The 20,694-nt window shown below is 35.6% G+C and overlaps 2 protein-coding genes across 2 annotated transcripts in view; both read right to left on the reverse strand.

Annotated features, from left to right (window-relative positions):
* Window positions 1-3,167: 3,167 nt before the first annotated feature.
* LOC120348672 (sulfotransferase 6B1-like) lies at window positions 3,168-6,322 on the reverse strand. The gene is made up of 7 exons (XM_039418873.2): window positions 5,909-6,322; window positions 5,395-5,508; window positions 4,650-4,759; window positions 4,220-4,355; window positions 3,991-4,106; window positions 3,575-3,731; window positions 3,168-3,436 (listed from the first exon to the last, which is right to left on the reverse strand). The coding sequence occupies exons 1-7, from the start codon at window positions 6,126-6,128 to the stop codon at window positions 3,324-3,326; spliced, it is 966 nt and encodes a 321-aa protein (XP_039274807.1). The 5' UTR covers window positions 6,129-6,322; the 3' UTR covers window positions 3,168-3,323.
* A 4,327-nt stretch (window positions 6,323-10,649) lies between these two features.
* LOC120340660 (medium-chain acyl-CoA ligase ACSF2, mitochondrial-like) overlaps window positions 10,650-20,694 on the reverse strand; it is a 36,720-nt gene continuing 26,675 nt past the window's right edge. The window contains exons 11-16 of the mRNA XM_039408978.2: window positions 15,505-15,612; window positions 14,762-14,910; window positions 14,205-14,346; window positions 13,436-13,546; window positions 13,251-13,319; window positions 10,650-11,734 (exon numbers count right to left, since the gene is read on the reverse strand). Coding sequence (XP_039264912.2) covers window positions 11,678-11,734; window positions 13,251-13,319; window positions 13,436-13,546; window positions 14,205-14,346; window positions 14,762-14,910; window positions 15,505-15,612 — 636 coding nt within the window. The 3' untranslated portion in view covers window positions 10,650-11,677. The remainder of the gene's footprint in view (window positions 11,735-13,250; window positions 13,320-13,435; window positions 13,547-14,204; window positions 14,347-14,761; window positions 14,911-15,504; window positions 15,613-20,694) is intronic.

Raw genomic sequence — 20,694 nt, forward strand, 5'->3', positions numbered from 1 at the left:
AATATCGGTTGGAAACCGAAGACTTATCGATCGATAGTTGGGGGATCCCCCAAAACAGAAACTGCAGTTTCGATTCATCCGCTCTTGTAACTTGCGCACTGCGCATCGCACACACACACTCGGCGGGTTTCAAAATTCTCTCGCTTTACAAAAATCTAGATCACTATATCAATAATTGATTGATAACTCGCTAATTATACGACATAATTCGCCCAAAATCAATAGGCTTCTGGTCCGAGATAAGATGAATGCACATGCAAAATCTGGAGCAGATTCAATCTCGCTTTCGTGAGATATCGCGTGCATCTAACAGACACACCGACAGACAGACAGACAGACATACATACAGACAAATACCTATCAATATACTTACCGATCTTAAGATCGATAAGTAACAATCAAAATGCCGTACAACATGCAACGACTACAAAAAAAAACGGGCATACGAAGCACAAACGATCAAAATGTCTTACAACCAGAAATGACTATGAAAAATACCTCACACGGCACCACAACCAACGACAACATGTGTGACAATACGATTGATTTCGTTACGAATATAAACGAGTTTTTCTCCTCCACCAAATCAAATGACCTAAAGGGAATTAGCAACTGGTCGGAGTGCGAAGTTGCGGGAAACATTCTAAGCCCTCTGTCAACTCCGCCGAATCAGCCGCAATCCAAACCAAAAAAGCAGTCGTCCAGACTCGAACAGACGTCGACGAAACCGACATCCTCCTGGTAATGCTGCATAACAACGAGGCTCGTGACATCTCAACATCCTTCGTCTTCGACACCACACCCGACGGAATATTCTCAGCATCAGCCACCCTGTGCTGGAATACAATGTATCACAACCAAAAACTATGGACTCAACTCAGTCAAAACTGGATAACTCAGACTACACAAACAAAAGACACCGTGAAAATACCTCATCAGATTTCTCTTTCTCAACTTCCTTGGAAGTTAAATTGGCTGGAAAAAAGTGAGTGAAAAAAATGACAGTGAGTAAATTCGGACCCCACAAAATCAAATTTCATAAATGACATAAAACTAAACAAATTTCGGTAATATCATACCACATATATATACCGGTTGTGGTGAAAGGAAGTCTACCTCATAATGTGGTATATGAAATGGTGATCTCTATTGAAGAGAGAATCATCCATAAAACATTCGTCGGCATAGTCTGGGTATGAAGGCATTGGGCTAGATTCAAGACTGTCCTGATCCATAATATATATATATATATATTTGCGTCGAAGCTTGCGGCGTCGTAGCAACTCAACATAGCAGTAAAGCCCTTTATACCAATATGTGAAAGAGTTGCCACAAAGCGTTACACATTGTTTGCCATCCAAGTTTTAACCTCATAAAACGATTCTGATGCATCGGAATCGATTCTAGTCCACTCCGCGAAGAAACGAATCCGGACTCGATTCCGCCATCCCTACTTAGGACCCATAAACATCAGCATCCGCACACGTATAAGATAAAGATAAGTTTATTTCGACTCCATAATCAGCATAAAAGGCGATAAAATGATTGATAAAAATAAATAAATAAAAACTGTTTATGAAATCAGGAGAGCAAACAAAACCTTGGTTAAGATTTAAAACGTACATAATATACGATAGATTTTTTTTGTAAAAACTGAACTAAAATGAACCACAAATTTGAAACGGGATATTCACACAATTTGAAGCAGTGCACACGATAGTCACAGATGAACGCTTTCAATTGAGGCGAATCAACGAAGCATGTTCAATGTAATTTTTTGGGGTAATTAGCCTCGTCATGTCTGCCAAGCGTGACGTCGTTAATTAAGTAAGATGTGAATCAACCCGATCCTCGCCAGCGTGGGGACATTATCAAACATTAGGGCAGGTATGAGTCCATGAGCAATGCACAGGATCGGTCACGAATTGCGCAGTTGTAAATTGTACTCATTGAGATTTTAACGCCGACCTTGGGATTTTTGTAATGACGATATCTTGCTTAAAAATAATCTTGAGGGCTGAAAAACAACACAAACACAGATCGCATGAATACGATTCCAATCTATTTATTGTTCGCATTTTAGCACGCATTTGATGTTATTTTAGAGTACAGGGTGTTCAAGAAGTACCGCAAAATTTATTCCTTAGAAGTTAAAGAGCACGCCGCAATCGTCAGCTATAATGGCCGAGTAGTTGAAGCGTTGGACTTGGAATCCGATGGGATATTTCCGCGCAGGTTCAAACCCCAAAAACAAACAACAGAAAATTTTCGGATTCCGATTTTAGTAAGTCTGGCTGCTGCCTCGACGTTATTTCAACAGACGTTTCATCGAACCCCCCTTCATAACATTTGCGTCGGAATAATATGCAAATTGCGCCAGAAATTGAAGATCAGAGGGGTGCAAGATACGCTCCCGTACGACATGGAAAAATTTCCCATGTTCCAACCCAATTCTGCTCTTCATAGCAGAATTTTTAATTTTTTTTTCGCTTCGGAATTAAACATAAAAAAACGCTTTTCAATCAGTTATTAAAGCAAGAATGACTTCATTTCATAAATACTTCAATTATAGCATGGGCTTCTTAATAAACTATTGGATGTTTTGCTTTAATTAATATAGTGGTTCTTAACCTTTGTGAGCAAGCCGAACCCCTGCGGTATTCTCCAAGCCTCTGTCGAACCCCAATCGTATGGAACGGCTGAAACGGCGTGAGCAATGAGAGTTTATAAATGGGAAGCTAATTTTGCGCAAGGTTTTGAAATGGATCATTATGGTGTAAACTAAGTTAGGATACAAATAGCATTAGCAAGTGAGTGCTAACGTACGGGTGAAAGTGAACCAAGTGCGAAGGTGCTGTTACAATTACCATTGTTAATATATTTATTACGGAGTTCTAAATTGAAATACTTCTGTAAACGTAGCGCTACTTGACGTAGTATGGCGGAATTGTGAATATTGAATTAAGAAAGCATTTGGTACGGCTGTTCCCCATGCAAAACTTTCTTCAGCAACCCCTTTGGTGTTGCCTTCCTTTGAAATTGGATAAGTCTTTTTAAACACGAGGAGTCAAAAATGAAAGTCTAACTCTAAGAAGCATTGCGTTATGTTTCCAAGACTAAAAATCACTATCGTGACCAAATTCACCCACAATGAAATATGTTCAAAATATTATTTCATAATATATTTACAGACAGAAAAAAGATTGTAAGTTGCAAAGTATGACATGAAACAGATTTCTAAGTAAGTATAATCACATATTGAATATTTTGAAACTAAATTAAAAGGTATAATCGAAAGCATATTAATACGACAAAAATGCAGATTACAGTGTATAATCAAATTTTATTCCAGTGCCAGCTAGTCTTTCTTCTATAATTTTGTCCATAATTTCAGACTGTGCAACAGTAAACTGATCTTTCCATCCACCTACAGTACCTGTGTTGCACATATCAAATTTTTGAGTGATAACGAGTTCATTGAAAACAAACGTTGTGTAAAAAATGTTTTAATTTAGTCTAATCAAAGCTTTATTGATATTGAACATTGATCGAGGAGATGTTCATAAAGTCTTACCTTTTCGCACGTTCATCTTTAAAATTCCAGTTTCTTCTGTTTCTGCCCGTTTCTTCATCGATCCAATTGAACAAGCATCAGAAATTCTCTCAACGTCAATATCATCTAGCTCAACTTCCAAAAACTTTGCAATTCTCCGAATTTGGCCAGCAAAGTCCTACAATATGATAACTGGCTTAAAAAGGACGATACTGAAGTGATGAGGTACTTGACAAATAGGGGAATAGTTAAATGAAAAAGTCTTCTTTCACATTTAGTACGTGTTGTAACTATCCGTATTATCTTACAGCCAGTTTTGATATCCGCATGCTTGTGGCATTATGCTAGAATTGAAGCAAGTATAGCCCAAGTAATTTAACTAAATTCATCCATGATCCAAACCATACATCAAGTAGCAACTAAGCATGTCAATTTACCCTTTTCATATCTTCATAGACTACCACAAGAAAGTTATCATCATCTTTATGTTTCATCCATTCCCGAAGATTATCCGGATAGAATCGTCCTTCTTTAGTACAATTTAAATGTTCGCCTGAAATTTTTGTCGCGCATTGAAATTAACAATAAAATAATCCTGACTATCTAGAAGAAATTTTTGTGTATAGCTAGAAAAGTACTTCACTCTAATCAACTAAATCTACTCACCATTGACGTATTTACTAAAAAATTCATTCCAATCTTCTCCCATTTCCTTTTTCAACGAATCAGGGATCGGAATTTTCTTTGCAAAATGAAACCAAGAAACAGCTTGATCTTTTGGGTTTCGCATCACATAAATCACCTGTAATTCAAACTATGAACATGACCACTTCTCAAAAAATAATCGTATAATTCGTTTGCATATGCGCTTGCTGTCGTGCTTTATCTATATCCAATTAACATTGATGTAAGACTAAGAGTTGTATTATATTGAAAATATGATTTCTTCACGGCATATTTACCGTATATGAAGTCCCTCGGGTAGATGCACTCGCATTGGTGACTTAACAGTGTCAAACAGTATACTGCGTTCAAAAAGTGAGAGTCGACAATATAAATTAACAGGTATGTATATATATATTCATTGTCTTGCTACCTTGCTATTTGATTTTTTGACTCTTTCATGATTGAATATCCCTTCAGCAAGATGAGTTGTGTATACTTGCCTTGGAATTGGTAGTTTCTTTAGCACCTCAAATTTTTGCCCTGAAAAAGTTTTGGTTGAACATCTTTAAACTTAGTTATTCAACTTATTATATGTGAAGTTAACTAGCGACGAATGAATTTGGGAAGTAATTAGGGTATTCTGATGATCATGGTAACTCGATTAGCTTCCAACGCAATAGCCGTTGGAGCCAGGTGGGCATCGTAAAACGTGTTCTACTAACGGTAAATTTATATTTTCAAACAAACAAAATGCAGATTGGAAAAATATGGGTCTTTGAAACTTGTTTGGATCAAAGTAAACAAACATTAGTTTACTTAAGGTTGGTCTATTGAGAACTAGAATAAATTGGATGCTGATCTCACATAAACCACAAGCAGTAGATTGGTCAAAATGGGTCATTGGAACTTACCTGGATCAAGGTCAAAAAAACTGTTTACTTGGAGTCGGTCTTTTGAGACCTAATATCATGGCTTCTGATTGCCGATGAGGTTATGTAGTGATTTAAAAACACAAACCAATTCATATATTTTTGATAATTTATTGCGGTTACACTTCTTGTATCCCGCGTTTTAGTACCTAAGTTTAGTGGCTCTATACTTTGGCCAATCATAGAGGTACACTTGGGTTTCAGGCGGCCTCATAGATAATAAAAAAGTACTAAATACCAACTTACTGTTGCCCATTTCTAGTACGAAGAATGGCATGGGGAGTGACTTCACCAGGTCATAAAGGTTTGCATTCTTGCTGTACACGATCTGTCGTACGACTTCGGTACACCAAACAGTCCCTGAATCAACAGCAAACGCACGAGTAAGCAAAGCGAGCATACAGGTCGCCTATCTCCGAGACAAATAATATTTGCCTAGCATTATTCTTTCAAGGATAAAAAGTGTCCAAAATGAATAATAAATAATCGATTATGGTCAATTTTACCAGACGAGCATTCACCTTTATTGGTTTTAACCATATGACGCGAATGAATCAGCGATATATATATATATAAATCTATGGGTAGAATACTTTAGGTCGTTAAAACATATTTGCGCCAACGGCCCTATTGCACATTTACCAACACAGCTTTGTCGATTACAGAGACTTGAGACTAAAAGTTAAATCAATAATAGCCGTAAAGTAAAATATGTCATTTAGCAAATTGTGTAAGTTTTTTTAACCATTTTTAAACATACCTGTTTTTGGAAAACTTGACACAATAACTGAATTTTCAGGCGTTTCCCATTCTTTATGAACATACTCCGTTGCCTCTTTGCTAAATGGAGGGATTGTACGGTAGCCTTGGTATTCGAAAATGTTTTCGGTAACCTTCATTTCAGAGTTTCCTTGACTGAACTTTGCAGATAGTTGTTTTATCATGAACTGTATGTCATCGTTTATCGTGATCTGTTCCATTTTTTGGTTTCGGGTGTCAATTTTTTATAACTTTATTTCGTGTTAGCTGGAAGTAATAATATTCGGTTAGTATGTGAAGCAAAGAGCTCAAAATCCAACACTAATAGTCATATCGTTCAAACATAAATGCACGGACGAATTACTAACGTATATACGGATCTCTTCATGGGAGAAATGACCGAGAACTTGTTAATTATTTGTATCCGTCCTATCTGTTCACCACTGAAGCAGCGAATGATACCATAGCTAGCAGTCGGCTTATATAGCTTTTGAATCGACGCAAAATTTCTCTCGATTATAATGATGAAAAATTAGAGCAAAATTACCGCCACGTAACAAGAGGCGACGCCACACATGATGACGTGATTCGCCATCGCGTACTATCCACGTTGATAAAAATGACGTCGAATATTTACGTCATAAGTTGAGTAGATAGAAACGAAGTTAGCACTAAACACTCCGGCAAACAGTAAATCACGTGTCATGCTTATTATGATATTGACATTGGATATCGCAAACTTATAATCTCATGACTCGACGCAAATTTTCCCTTTATATTTCAACATACTTTTCTTTACTTTATCAACTACTTAACGTTAACGAGAATAACACTGACATACTAAATTGTTGACATAATTAGCCGCGCTTGAGTACATTTGGGTCGTTACCGTGTATTTCAATATTTTAACCAGGTATTGTTAATAGCGCAGGTTATTCGCCTGAAACAAGGTCGTTGCTCTAATTCATTTCCTTCATTATTTATTTCCCTCGCTCAGTGTTGATTGTCTTTACCGTTCCTTGTTAGTTAGAAATTTGGTTTCATCACGTAACTGCATTGAGGTTTTAAGTGTAATTTGTTATCTGTTATTGGGATAAATTTAATTGTGCATCTTTACAATATAAAAACATTTGGCATTCAATCTATTGTGTGCTCATTGACTTCTGAGGAGTTCAGATCGGAGTTGCACTCTGTTAACGTGTGTTCAATAACACGGGAGTGTGGACACGCAGATAGGGTCATAGCCCCCTATAATTACACTTCACTTACCAAGGAGTTCTCAGGCGAAGCGAAGAATCACCGACATGTTAGTTTAACGATTTCTTACTTTTTGGTGTGATAAGGCGACCTTGCGCATTTATTGCGTGGTCGCTTTAGTTTTAATATTTTATATATATACAGTTTTACAGCCAATTTCTGGAATATTTAAAGCACATTGAAAAGATCAAGCGTTCGTACTGTAGGTATCTATGTCCGAGTGACCCAAGTGTTGATCGGGACAAACATACCAACGACGAGGCACCATTTTTATCCCGGAAGGACTAACTGTGGAATATAGGGGGGTATGTCTAATTCGGTTCCATTACATTTGAACCCACGTACATTTGAACCCATGACAATTGCACCTGTATGCTATTGCACCTATGGAATTTTTTTTGTTTCACGGATAGTTAAACCCATACTAACCCTAACCCATGGGTTTAAGCACCCGCATATAGATTGAACCCGTGGATATACGCATGGGTTCAAATGTACATGAGTTCAAATGTACGGTCACCGTCTAATTCTGATATTGTTGGATTTACAAAAACATCACAATTTTGTAATCTCTCCATTTATATGGATGACGTAAGAAGGCGTCATTTTCGAAAACGTGTGCAAGATGCTGCCGAATACTTTCAGTCGAGTGTATAGTCCAGCCGCGTTATTGATATAGCGAGAGACGGTAATTTTTCTCGTTTCAAATAAAAGTGAGAAAAGTGTGCAGGACGTGGTAAATTAGTGATACTTTCAGAGAAGTGGCGTAGACCAGTGTTTCCCAACCTATGGGTCGCGAGCCAAAACTGGGTCAACTGAAATTCCTCTTGGGTCGCTTGTTTTTTAGGAAAAATCTAAAAGTTACTGATTTCTGTTTGTAGTAAATTTTATTATTTATTCAATATTTGATATTGAAGTGTAGCTCAATAGTAATTCTATATTTGGTATTTATCACAGCGCAAGAATTTGACAGCATCTAGTTTGCCTGAAGCAATGCAATGATTTCAGTAACTCGCTGATGGCAAACCATTTATTAGTGCGAGTTTGAAAGTTTTGTTGGAATGAATGTTTTGTAAAAATTATGGTTTTGTATAAGTATTTGATTCTGTGGCCATAAACACACTACACGCGATTTGGTACCGCATGGGAGCATATCGTTGAGTCGCGAAATTTTACAAAATTTATTTTCATAAATATTTGAGTCGCTTGAAAAAAAAGGTTGGGAATCACTGGCGTAAACTACTGTCAAATATGTGCTCAGTCTAAATCATTCAGTTCTGGGGTTCAAGGGTCTTTGTAATGGGTAAAAATAAAGCAAAGTCTTGGTTGTTTGAATTTTAGCGCACTAGATATGGAGAAATATCCACCTAAACGAAGCCGTGATCACTATTCCGTTAAAAATTATTTTAAAAGCAATTGTCTACTTCTGTATCGTGCTTATTCTGCTGCGTAGCTGATTAAATGATTCTTATGGCCCTTTCTAAAGAGTACAACATTTTTTACAAATATATTTGGTTGGTGTATAATGAAGTAATTGATTAGGGGTTTGTATGGTCAACTCGATGACGCGATGCGACAAATACAGACATTTCCTCACAAGAAAAAAATGCTGCCTTTGTGCACAGTTTTGATGGCTTTCTATCACACACCCACCGGTAACCATTGTTTTGGGATTTTCTGCTCCTACACTCATTTGCAACCATTCAGTGCTACCGAATGATTTTCATTTTGTGATTAGCCATTTTTATTAACTTTGATGTCGGTTAAAATGCAAAGTTGTAGTAGTGGAAATTCGAAGTCGTTTTTACTTTTCAGGTATAAAGCATTACCTGAGACAGTCGGAAAAATCACAGTAAGAGGTCTTTATGTGTACTTTGACAGTATTTGTTTACTGTTGACGCTATTTTCCCCCCAATTTTACTAATCACCCGTCTTTCACAACACGTTGTCCTTTTTGCATCAAAATACTTGATAGGTATGGAAAATATGGCATAAATATTTGTGGTTCGAGATATTCGTGGAGCGATGTTCAATTACGGTACTCAAATTAATAGACTCCTCAAAATCGGATAACCGTTTTGTCATGTTTTACTTCTAAGACATAGTGGCTTGGGCAGTATATATATCTTTGTTCTCGAACTATTTAGGATAAGAAGTAATTTTGCCAATTATTGAGCCCTGAAATAGAAGAAAATAGACGAATCCGCTTCACACGTGGTTGGATTTCAGTGAAGACAATGATTTAATCAGTAGCGGATGATGAAAATGTGCCTAAAAAGGTTAAAGACTACGCCTTGATGTCGGAAGATGAAATGACAAGGTGTGCCCTGGTATTAATATTCCACACAAAACCGTACAGTTCTACTAGGACTGAAAAAAGTTTCAATAGGCTGTGACGTTTACATGTCTGGTAACTGCGTTGTAGATGCAATGGCCAGTGATCGACGAGAGAATAAAAAAAAGTTCTATTTCAAATACTATACAATTATTTATTTCTCAGCGATTCAGACTTTCGGCGATATCGATTGTCTCAAATCCGACCCCCGTAAAATGCATAAAATAACATGTACAACTGCTTCAAAAAAAGTTTTATGTATGGTGACGGTGAGCAAATGTTTTCTGTGAATTTGGGTTGAGAACAAATTCAACCCCCAAATTCACTTAGCTTACAGGGGGGGGGGGGGGGGGGGGGGGGGGCAATATGTTGTGTTGCTACACAACTTGGATACTGTAAATAATATATATTGTTTTCCCGATCTCGGCGCTAGTGTCAGCGGGGTCATCAAATTGACTGAAAATGGAGACAGAAATCGACAATTGGTTCACTTCCATAGCTCTTGAGGTTTGTTCTTGCCAACAAAATCTATTGTATTGGAACGACGATACAAAATCGTCTACTAAGGTAAGAAATGGAATCTGACAAAGGTTTGAAAACACGAAGAGAGGTATTTTATCCGGAAAAACGAATGAAAATGAAGAATTACGAGTTGTAATAGATTCTGAAGAGCTTCGTAAACCATCGACTTTTACTTGAACCCCAATTCCGAACAACAGCTACGCCAAAGTACAATAATGAGGTTCAAACAGACGCTGCCGGTTTTAGGACTTAGTGCATGTTAATTCATGGCGATATGTGGAGTTTATTTATACTTGAGCAACACAAAGAATTGTACCAAGATGGCGATTTTGTTTTCCAGTCGATGATAATTCCGGCGTTAATGGTTAAGGTAGTTTCTGTTTTGACTCGCAAAATTCCGGTAGCTCAGTTCGAGAGCAATTTTACGTGTGTCCCTATCCACGACGAAATTTCGTTTCAAATTTTCAAGCAACAGTTTTTAAAACGATTTTGATCACTGTGACATAAACACTGTGATACAAAATAATAGCTGCGTTATTCGATTTTCTAACTCAAATGTGGTAATTTGAGACGCAATAAACTGGACGTCGATGTCTTGAGCAAGATATATGTACTTTTGCAATAGGCCTTGTGAATCGTTTGTTCTATTGAACACATGTACAATAATTGAATAATGACAAAATTATATTGTTTTGATATTGAACAAAAACTATTGCAAAGTAATTACAACAAAACCCAAACAAATTATGTCCTCCAAAATATCTTCACTTGCACTCTGTTACAAGTGAAAGGTAATCTGCCAGAACAGCATGCCACATAAACTTTAGATGGCCTTCAAAATATTCCTAACTGAAGACAAAGATGAGACCATATGAATAAAATAACGTTTGCTTATCAGTGTCAAAAATATCCTAAGAAAAAAATTCAAACATAAATCAATGTCAGTTAATTACAACAATAGATTGGATCGAGGCACATTCACAATGTAAAACGACCAAACGAGAACGATTTTTTATACACAATTGCATACGTATTAATAAATTAAACTGCGACATTTTGTCGTCACCTATCTATTAGATAAAAATATTTCAACTATACAAACCCTCAGTTTAAATGACCTGTATTCGGATTTACTTTATTGGTCTAATATTAAAATTAAGTAGTTAGATGGAATAAACTGAAAAATCATGTGAGATCACCCAAAGAAAAATGAGTTGATTTGTGGTTTCATGAGATAACTCTTTATTAATAATATATAATGAATTTGCAGTGGCCAATAAGAAGGAAGCCTTTGAAATCCTTTTATTTAATCTCTCTCCGCTCCCTCATCGTGGAAATGTATTTCCATATATCACCATTATTTGAAGCTCATATACAGCATATAGATAATTAGCACGCATGCAATAAGGGATACACGAAGTCTTAAATGATCTAACCAAATGACGCAATAAAAGGCTTAAATTTATAATGGTTTTTATGACATCTTTATTCTCTTAATGTCAATGCTTCCTTCATGATCTCTCATCCTTGAATTAGGCTCAGATGTCGTGTCAATGCGATAAAGGGAGGATATTATTTGTAGTATATGATATATGTAAACTAATGTTATTTAAATTTTTTTCTAGTAATTGATTTTCAAGAGTGGAAAATTATTCTTTATTCCGAAATTCCTAGTTCTTTGCTGTAGTCTTCTCTCATCTTGAATTTTTGCACCTGGAATAGAATTTGGATTTCATGAAGATTCAGACAATTTTTTTTCATCAAATATTTCAAGTTAATATCATTACTGGTATAATTTATCATTATTTTATTACTAGCAAGTTCCGTTAAGTAAAGTGAGTATTGGAAACGAGTGGAAACGAGAGTTTATGTCTCGTGCCGACCATCTATTTGCAATAAATCTCACACAATATCCCTACACTAATGATTTGCATAAATCTCCAAATCTATCTTATTTATTCAAATCAGAAGTGTGCAACATTTTTTTTATCAGTGGGCCATATAACCAACTTGGGACATCTAGCCGGAGCACACAAAAAATATTGATTTTTTCATGTATACAACAAATTTTCTCACAATTCTCACAATGTGAAATTTTATTTATTCGACATTTTGGTGTGACACTTGAAATTTCGAATACTTACATAATTTTTTAAAATCAGCTTTGACGGAAGTTTCAGCAATCTTCCACTGACTGGCCGAATGTTTATCGGTCAGCTGACAAGAGAAAAAAATGCGGCGATCGCCTAGCCTTACACTAATGAAGGCGACATACAAAATTTGATTTGATTTCAATTTGATGTAGCGACAAGAGCAAAAAAAAAACATAAGGAATTTTTGCCCAGTTGACAAGGGCCGCACTAAATGTCTTGGCGGGCCGGGTTGTGGTCCGCGGGCCGCTTGTTGCACACTCCTGCTCTAAATGATGAGCACAGAAGATTATTGGCAAAAGTTCTGTCTCTAATAAATACATTCGAAACTACCGAAGACACACAACACATACGGTATGCATTGTGCCATTTGTCGAGTTCGTTGAAGGAAGCAAGAATTTCACTGATTTTAGCTATTTGGCTGCACGATACCCTTATTGTATTGTCTGATCTGGTTAGGTTTGTAAAAGTTGTTAAAACATACGCAAACCGAGTATAACTCACCTACACATTTCAGCGAAGAAATTTATATTTAACGAAATTTCACAGATATATATTTTATTTTTCAATTATCATTGAGAGAAATAAATGTTGTGTTTAAGCTGCAATTGAGTTTCCAGTAAAATTTTATTTTAAAATTGATTTGGGCCAAACTCTCCACTAGGTGCGCTAGCGTGTAGAGAATTTATCAATAGAAACAAGAGAGCTACGCCCAAATATATGGACACGTCTGTTCGCAGTACAGTCTACAAATATATTCACACCAAGCGAAGCAGTACAGTAGGACACAAAATGGCGTCCGATGTCCGCAGAACTTTTAATGACGTCATAGCAAACAAAAACAAATCTCACAGAGCTAACAGAAATATTTAAAATGAATAAAAATAATAGCCTTCTGGGGAAAAATTCTATCTTCAACCACTGAAAATTTCAAAGCAATTGGTCCAGTATTCGAAGAGAAAAGCGGTTTTTTAATATTTCCACTAGGTGTGTTATTCTGTGTCAAACAACAAGAACAAGAACAACATAATATTGAAACGATCGTTATGTCCACTATGTGTCCAATAAACGTTACATACTTTTCTGGTGACGGTGAGCGGGAATTCTTCAACAAACTTGATATGTTTTGGAATTTTATAATGCGCCATCTGAAAAGGAGTAATATAGAAATTATTCAGGAGTCCGGACATGACCGAAATGATCGTGTCATTCTTTCATCGATTCCAAAAGATAAACTAATAAGTGAAATGAGAGGGAATCCTACCTTTCCTTTGCAAAATGATTTAATATCATCCGGAGTTGCTTCTTCTCCCGCTTTTAAACTGATCCAAGCAGCCACTTCTTCGCCTAATCGTTTATCCGGTACACCGAAAACCTACGAATGTCAAGGTTTTATATCAAAGTAACTCTATATTTTCTAGTTTCAAATTTTTCAGTTTCCATTAATGAATGCTCTACTATTATGCTCAAAAATATCATTCAAACTTACTCGGAAATACAGGAGACTCACCTAGGAGCAGAGTCATGTGTACCATTGAAATGCCAATAGTTATAGATTTACTGTAGTGAGTTATTATTACTGTAAGTTGGACGTCCGGCCAAGCTTGGGGGATGTATTAATGTAGATCTAACGATATCGGTTATATATGTGGAACAGCGACATGGAGGTAGTGTAGAATGTGCTGAAGATATCTTTATTCGAAAATCACAGTCGTTTCATCCATAATTTGAATTATATTTCTGGATGGCATAATATCTCGAAAAACTACAATTGGGTTCTGAATGGTTTTTGAATCAGAACAGCTGATATTATTTATAAAAGCAAATTCTGAAACCTTCTACACAAATATTTTCTATAATTGAATGACGAGTAATTACAAATTCTCTGAACTTCGAGAGAGTTTTTGATTGTTAGCGAAGAAAATTGAATTACGACAATTTTAATGAGGTAACCCATTTCCCACCCTATTTCAGAGTTTCCATTTCCAAACAAATCTTCATTTATTCAATAGCCATGATTAAAAATAGCGAACCTGGACGTTATCAATTTTATCCATGGTATGCAGAATATCCTCAACTTCAGCTGGATAGATATTTTCTCCACCTCTGATAATAAGATCTTTTGTTCTACCTACGATGCGCCCATATCCTTTTCCGTCTAGGGTAGCAATGTCACTGAAAATGTTTATCAAAAAATATCACATTAATTAACAACGTTTCAAATCATCCCCAAAAGACAATTTTGTAGATAAACTACGTCATGTCACCAATAAACAATCCGTATCAGCAATTGAGTGACAAATCCAACACAAATATACAATATGAGAAGGTATTCGACGCAAATTTTCATGAGACAACTGTTCTTTACTTACAGCTTTAAATCGTCATTGAATCGGCCCAAATAAGGCGATAGCCGATAGGTAAGCAATGATAACTACGTTTTGATTTACTAGTTCAAGTACCAAAATCTTCTTTCGGTACGGCAAAGTTTACCCACACAATAACCCGCGACTTTTAATATACGATGTCAACATTCAAGCTTACTACTCTATACGTCTATAGCATCATAAAATGTAAGATAAATGCTTACCCAGTCCTGTACCAACCCTCTTTTGTAATTGCTTCAGCAGTTTTATCTTCGGATTCCCAATAACCTTGCATCACACAGTAACCTCGAATCAAGAGTTCTCCAGGTGTGTTAACCGGAACAATTTCTCCCGCTTCGTTGACGATTTTGGCCTGCAGACGATTACAAACATATTATGTTATTATTGACACATCTAGGGCGGTAAGAGAGCTAGACACTCAAGCAAAAACGCGTATATTATGTACATAAACTCTATATCGCAATACATAAAAGTTGAGACGCAATGCCTTCAAATTGTCGAGACTCAAGAGAAAATGGTCGATGTTCCCCACATTCATATTAGTGTACACAAGGACATATTAGTGAACAAATTTATGTTGCGAGGACCTTTTATTGAATATGAGTCTATTGTCTAACGAAAAAAACAAGGAAAATTAGATAAAAAACAGTTATACAAAAAGTTTTATAAATACATTAGCATTTCTAATCAAATTTAGGTACAAAAATAAAACAGAAACTCGATGTAAACTGTAATATTGGGTATTGCATCAGGTATAAACATATATGGACCATTTGGGCCAACTAGGTCAATGCGTTATTTTCTGTGTTTTATTTGGAACGTATGTAAAGCAATGATCTCGAAAATCACAGATAATCTATGACAAAATCATTACTGGCAATACAGTCAAGCAAAATAATCCATTTTTTGCTCTGCGAAATAACAGTAAAAACTATTCAAAACTAACTTCAGTGAATGGAGCAGGCATTCCTACAGTCTGTGTTCTCATATCGTCAGAATCATCCAAATACGTCATGAAAGTAACGGGACTGTTCTCAGTCGTTCCGTAGGCAACCTGGTAAATAATAACAATATGATAAGTATGAACAGGCTATTACATTGTTATGCAAGTATTATATCTGATTATTCACAAGTATCTGCCCAAGCCAACTTGAGTCGTTTTATGACAGGTTCCCAAGCGTAAACAAACAAAATGTAGCAAGTTTAATAATGAAGTAATAACAAACCTAATATGTATTTGATTTTATTTAAACAATATTGTACATATATATTAATATAAACTCTTGAAGATCATAAGATTTGAATGAAACTTGCGGAATCTATGGACTGTACTGGCGAAACCCTAGGGTGTCGCGGAAACTCGATTAAAAACCTTCGCTATAGAAAACCGAAAATGACGAAGATAGTGGTTTTCCATGTTTTTTCGTTTGAAACAAGTTTTAGCACCACCTGGCCAACCCACAAATGTTAATTAGACTCTGGTCAAGGTCAAATATGATTGCAATACCTTTCCAAGAATCCGATTTCTTTGCCAATTTCACTTCTAAGAAATATTGGGATATCCGTATGTTAATTTTAACGCATCGCTAAAATTACCTTTTTCTACAGCAAATCATACCGACGGCCGTACAAGTTAGATAAAATAAATTAATATAAAAAAAAATGATGAAAATTTAGACTTTGATTATCATAATTGAAAGTATGAAAGTATTCCCTACCCCGGGAAATTGAAACGTTTGACTCCAGTATAAGCATGCAAACTCCTACTCCACAAGCCTATAACTTAGACCCCATATCTGCCTTTACAGAACGTAATTTGTACTTACGATACATGAAAAATCCGAATGACATAATGATCCGATTGCTAATTTATATTGTAATTACTGAGTACAAAGAAAATTTGGTTGGATCAGGTTCGGAAAAGACTTGGATCGGATTCGAGTCGTTACCAATACACAAATTGAATTGAACGTTACCAATACACAAATTGAATTGAACACAAATCTGCTAAAAAATTGGGTACTTCCGTGGTATATGTACTATATGTTAGGGTTAGGCCATCATTTTATTCCGATTTTTCTTATTTTAGTTCTATTACGAGTTCGGGGACTGTAAGTGTTAGCGAAGTCGATATACCCCCTGCCCATAGGTTTCAGTCCCTTTATACAACTTGATGTAAAGTAGGCGAACAAAAATAGTTACCGCCATATTGGTACATACACTTCTGGAGCGCCGAAAATTATAATAGAATCATCCTGCTTATGAGTATATACATGGAGACTCCGGCCCACTGTTAGAAACATTTGTTGAATTTGCTCGCCTTCAAACCAGAATAACCATTTAACCCATAAATATAGAGGGTATACTTTATTTTTCGTATTGTTTAGTTTAAATATTATTATTGGATAATAACAAAACCAGCCAAAGTAATTCACTGTTCTATGAGATATTATAGGCAAATTCTGCGGAGGAATCTTATTGAAAATATAACAAAAAAGTTCGTAAAAATTACTATCATTGGATAGTTATTGTATTAGATGTGATTTATACTTCAGCAACGATGGTAAATAATCGGAAAGGGATCGGTTGCAGGTTTAAGCTCGGAACGGTACTTACTAATCAATCATGCGATATAATTTAACCATATTATTTGCCATGATTTGCGGATTTATATTCACAATAATAGCTGTGCGGATCGTGTGATATTATTGAAAATGTTATACAGTACAGTAGGAAACCTTTTCATGTCGTCACGTACCAGGTGAGTTACTGTACTGGCAAACAGTATGCTTTAATCTTTCCGCTATCTGATTCTATATTGGCGAGTATTTTTGCAAAGTTATATGGGAAAACAAACAACCGAAGTATAGGTATCGAAATGGACAACAAGACGCCACAAATGACTACCTTCCAACCTCGAAATAGTCTATATATGACCTGTATATGTCTTGTACACGTCCGATATTGGACATGGATAAGAAATGATTGACACAAAGAGCATTACATCAATGTTTTTAACTTCGGATTATTTTTCATTTCACAAATAACCTACAATACAAGGATGAAAGTATGATCACGCTGTCCAACTCGAGCTCACAAAGCGCCAAAATTAAAATTAACCCCAATCTCTAGAATTGCGCCAAATTTTGTGGTAATTTTGTAAAAACCATGCACGTAACTAAATGTACATATAGCTAATGTTTATTGGAAATAAAACATACATAAATGGTATTGAATGCATAGCCTCTATAAACTCACATGTGCGCCCAAACATAATTTGGATATATTCTAAACCAAGGAGGTTTATCAAGGAGACAGCGAGTGTGCAAGCTGAGAGTTTCACTCTTCGTGTCTTACTCGGACATAAATTTGAATTGACTTAAAAAAGAAAAAAAAAAACAGTTTATGCGTATGATGAAACAACTATCAGTGAAACTACAGATATTTACATATCCTTTGAAAAAAAAAATAATCGGTTGCGCTTTCCTACAACAGAAATCGGTAGGAAGGTAGGAAAGGTATACTAAATGAGTAACGTTCTCAGAAGTTGTGATGTATTTTTGTTTTCTTAAAATCAGGAAGTATTTGTGAATTGTATGGCTTCCGTCCTGCCAAATCTCCGATAAGTATACATTTTCCCACCATCATTGCCTGACAAAGTCATTCAATTTATTCAGTCAGTCGGAGAGTGTGGTTTGAGACAAAATGATCTTGCGAGACCAAAATCAAACCACTACACACAGACGGATACTTTCAGTTCCTGTAAGCAAGTACTAAAATTTTTGGGAAGATGTTTTAGTAGGAGTTTCAGTGCAAAGTAGAAACTAATAGAACTGGAGACTTTATATTTCAAACGCTTGCTTAGCAATTTACTGATTTAATTCAATATGTTAAGAATAAAAATTCAAATATAAATCAGCGAGAAACGAATCAATGACAATCATGACAGCAATCAATTGAGCAAATTGGCGTCGTGGGTGAAATTTGAATTGAATATTAAATGTACAGGTTCAGTAAATAGTCGGGCGTGAAAAAATCTGATCAATTTCTAGTCTAGAATCTTTTTAGTAATAGTCTAGGACAGGTAACCATATATAGACTGAAAAAGGGAATTGCATATTACAATATGCATCTGACATCTTATGGACGTTCTCGTTGTTAATTCAACGAAGAGTATTTGTTAGACAAGTATTTGATGTGTTTTGCAATTTAGTCATAATACAAATTTACTACAATACAAATTCTTTATTGAACTTTATTAACTGAAGTTATTATTCTAAATACAATAGAAAATATCTTCCAGTGGATTGTATAGGCTACAGATATGTCCTCAAATTTATCAAATTAAATAGAAACTCATCAATAAATTTTTTGCCATTTTCACTTTAAACATAAAATAACAATAAAATAAAAAATGGGTGAAGGTGAAAAACGAACTTGGGCCCAGGGTTGTCCAAAACGAATCGAATATTCGAATGTATTCGAATATCAAAGTATTCGAATAACTTTTCTGCTCTTTTTCGAATAATTCCGAATAGTAGCCACTTTTCGCCGTAAACGTGGTGTTTTGTTTTATGGGAATCTTCAAACGACTTTTTACGCTGTCTCACGTATTGTAATGACGATGAAATAGAATCGGCACTTTGATTGTTTATATTCTGTGCGACCGTACGTCGCATAGTGTTGCGACACATTTGCACGTTTGCGTGGGTGGACATTGCCGACATTCGTCTACGAGGCTTTTAATTTACAAATTCATTTCCATTACGTCAAAAAATTGACAATTACCGTATTTCCGTGCAATAAGTCGCTTTTCTAGGGGGGCGTCTAATTGAGAAAGTATGTAGTTCTATGCGGCCTGTTTTTATTCGCATGAGTCTTCTCAAGCATGATTTGTGTAACCTTATATTTGGGTCTTAGGGTCTGCCAATCATGATATTTGATCGCAGACCGGTTATCGTTACTTTAATAAAGAGAAACACGGCCACCGAGATAAAGTGATTTGTGACCATTTTCGTTATGCCGATTCAGCAGAACACGACAGGGACAGGAAAACACAGCTGTGAAATAACCCATGGACGTACAGTGTATTACTTATCACATTCCAAAATTATTTCAACATTCGGGTTAATAGGTTGTCCAAAATGATTGCCGTTTTACAACTTAAATTTACCACTCAATTGTTAAAAATAGTTAATTTGGTAATATGATTCTACCAAACTAACATGATCTGGTTCTAAACATATAAAATTATTAGCGCATATCAGCATAACTGAACAACAGGGACACAATTTTTCTACCCGTCTTATTGGGGGCCTGTATGGAAAAACCCCTTTTTGGGTGCTAAAAATAGACATCGTCCTATTTGCCATGTGGACTTATTAGCCGGGAAATACGGTATTTATAGCCGTCATTGTTACGATATCCAATAAATTGTCACAAGTTGGAAAAACAAGTCGATTTATTAGAAAATAATTTCTGGCAAATAATTCTGATAACGATAGTTAAAAGCCAGGATGATTTTTTGCAATAAATAATCCAATCAATGACTGGTACCAGCATTTAAAATGTCATGCCGTATTAATTAAATTCTGTTCAATGTAACTCATGGTTGTATCGACAATCTGTGGACATAAAATGTGTGGTAAACTGACCGATATTATTAAATATTGATTCCCATTTTTATATTGATAAAATAATGGAAGTATTAATACCAAATACCACGGGTATTTGTGGACATGAAATACGTGGTAAACTGCCCAATTGTAATTAATTTCGGATTCGCATTTACAAAATAATAAAACTATCACAATTCTAAAATGCAACGGCGATCTGTGGCCTTAAAATGTGTGGTAAACTGCCCGATTTACAAAACATTTCAGTTATGATAATAGAATTAAATTAACGTATTATTACTCAAACATACAACGGCGATCTGCGGACTTATAATGTGTGGTAAAGTTCCCGAATATAATTAATTTTTGATTTGCTTTTTTGTACTCACGAAAAAGTTGTCACAAGTCGGAAAAATAACTCAAATAATTTGGATGATGGTTGGTATTTAAAAGTATGAGCGTTTTACTAGGATGATTTTGTGTTACGCAAATATTCAAATCCATCATCGATACCACTATTG

The sequence above is a fragment of the Styela clava genome, chromosome 1 (genome assembly GCF_964204865.1).
Source record: "Styela clava chromosome 1, kaStyClav1.hap1.2, whole genome shotgun sequence".
NCBI classification, from domain to species: Eukaryota; Metazoa; Chordata; class Ascidiacea; order Stolidobranchia; family Styelidae; genus Styela; species Styela clava.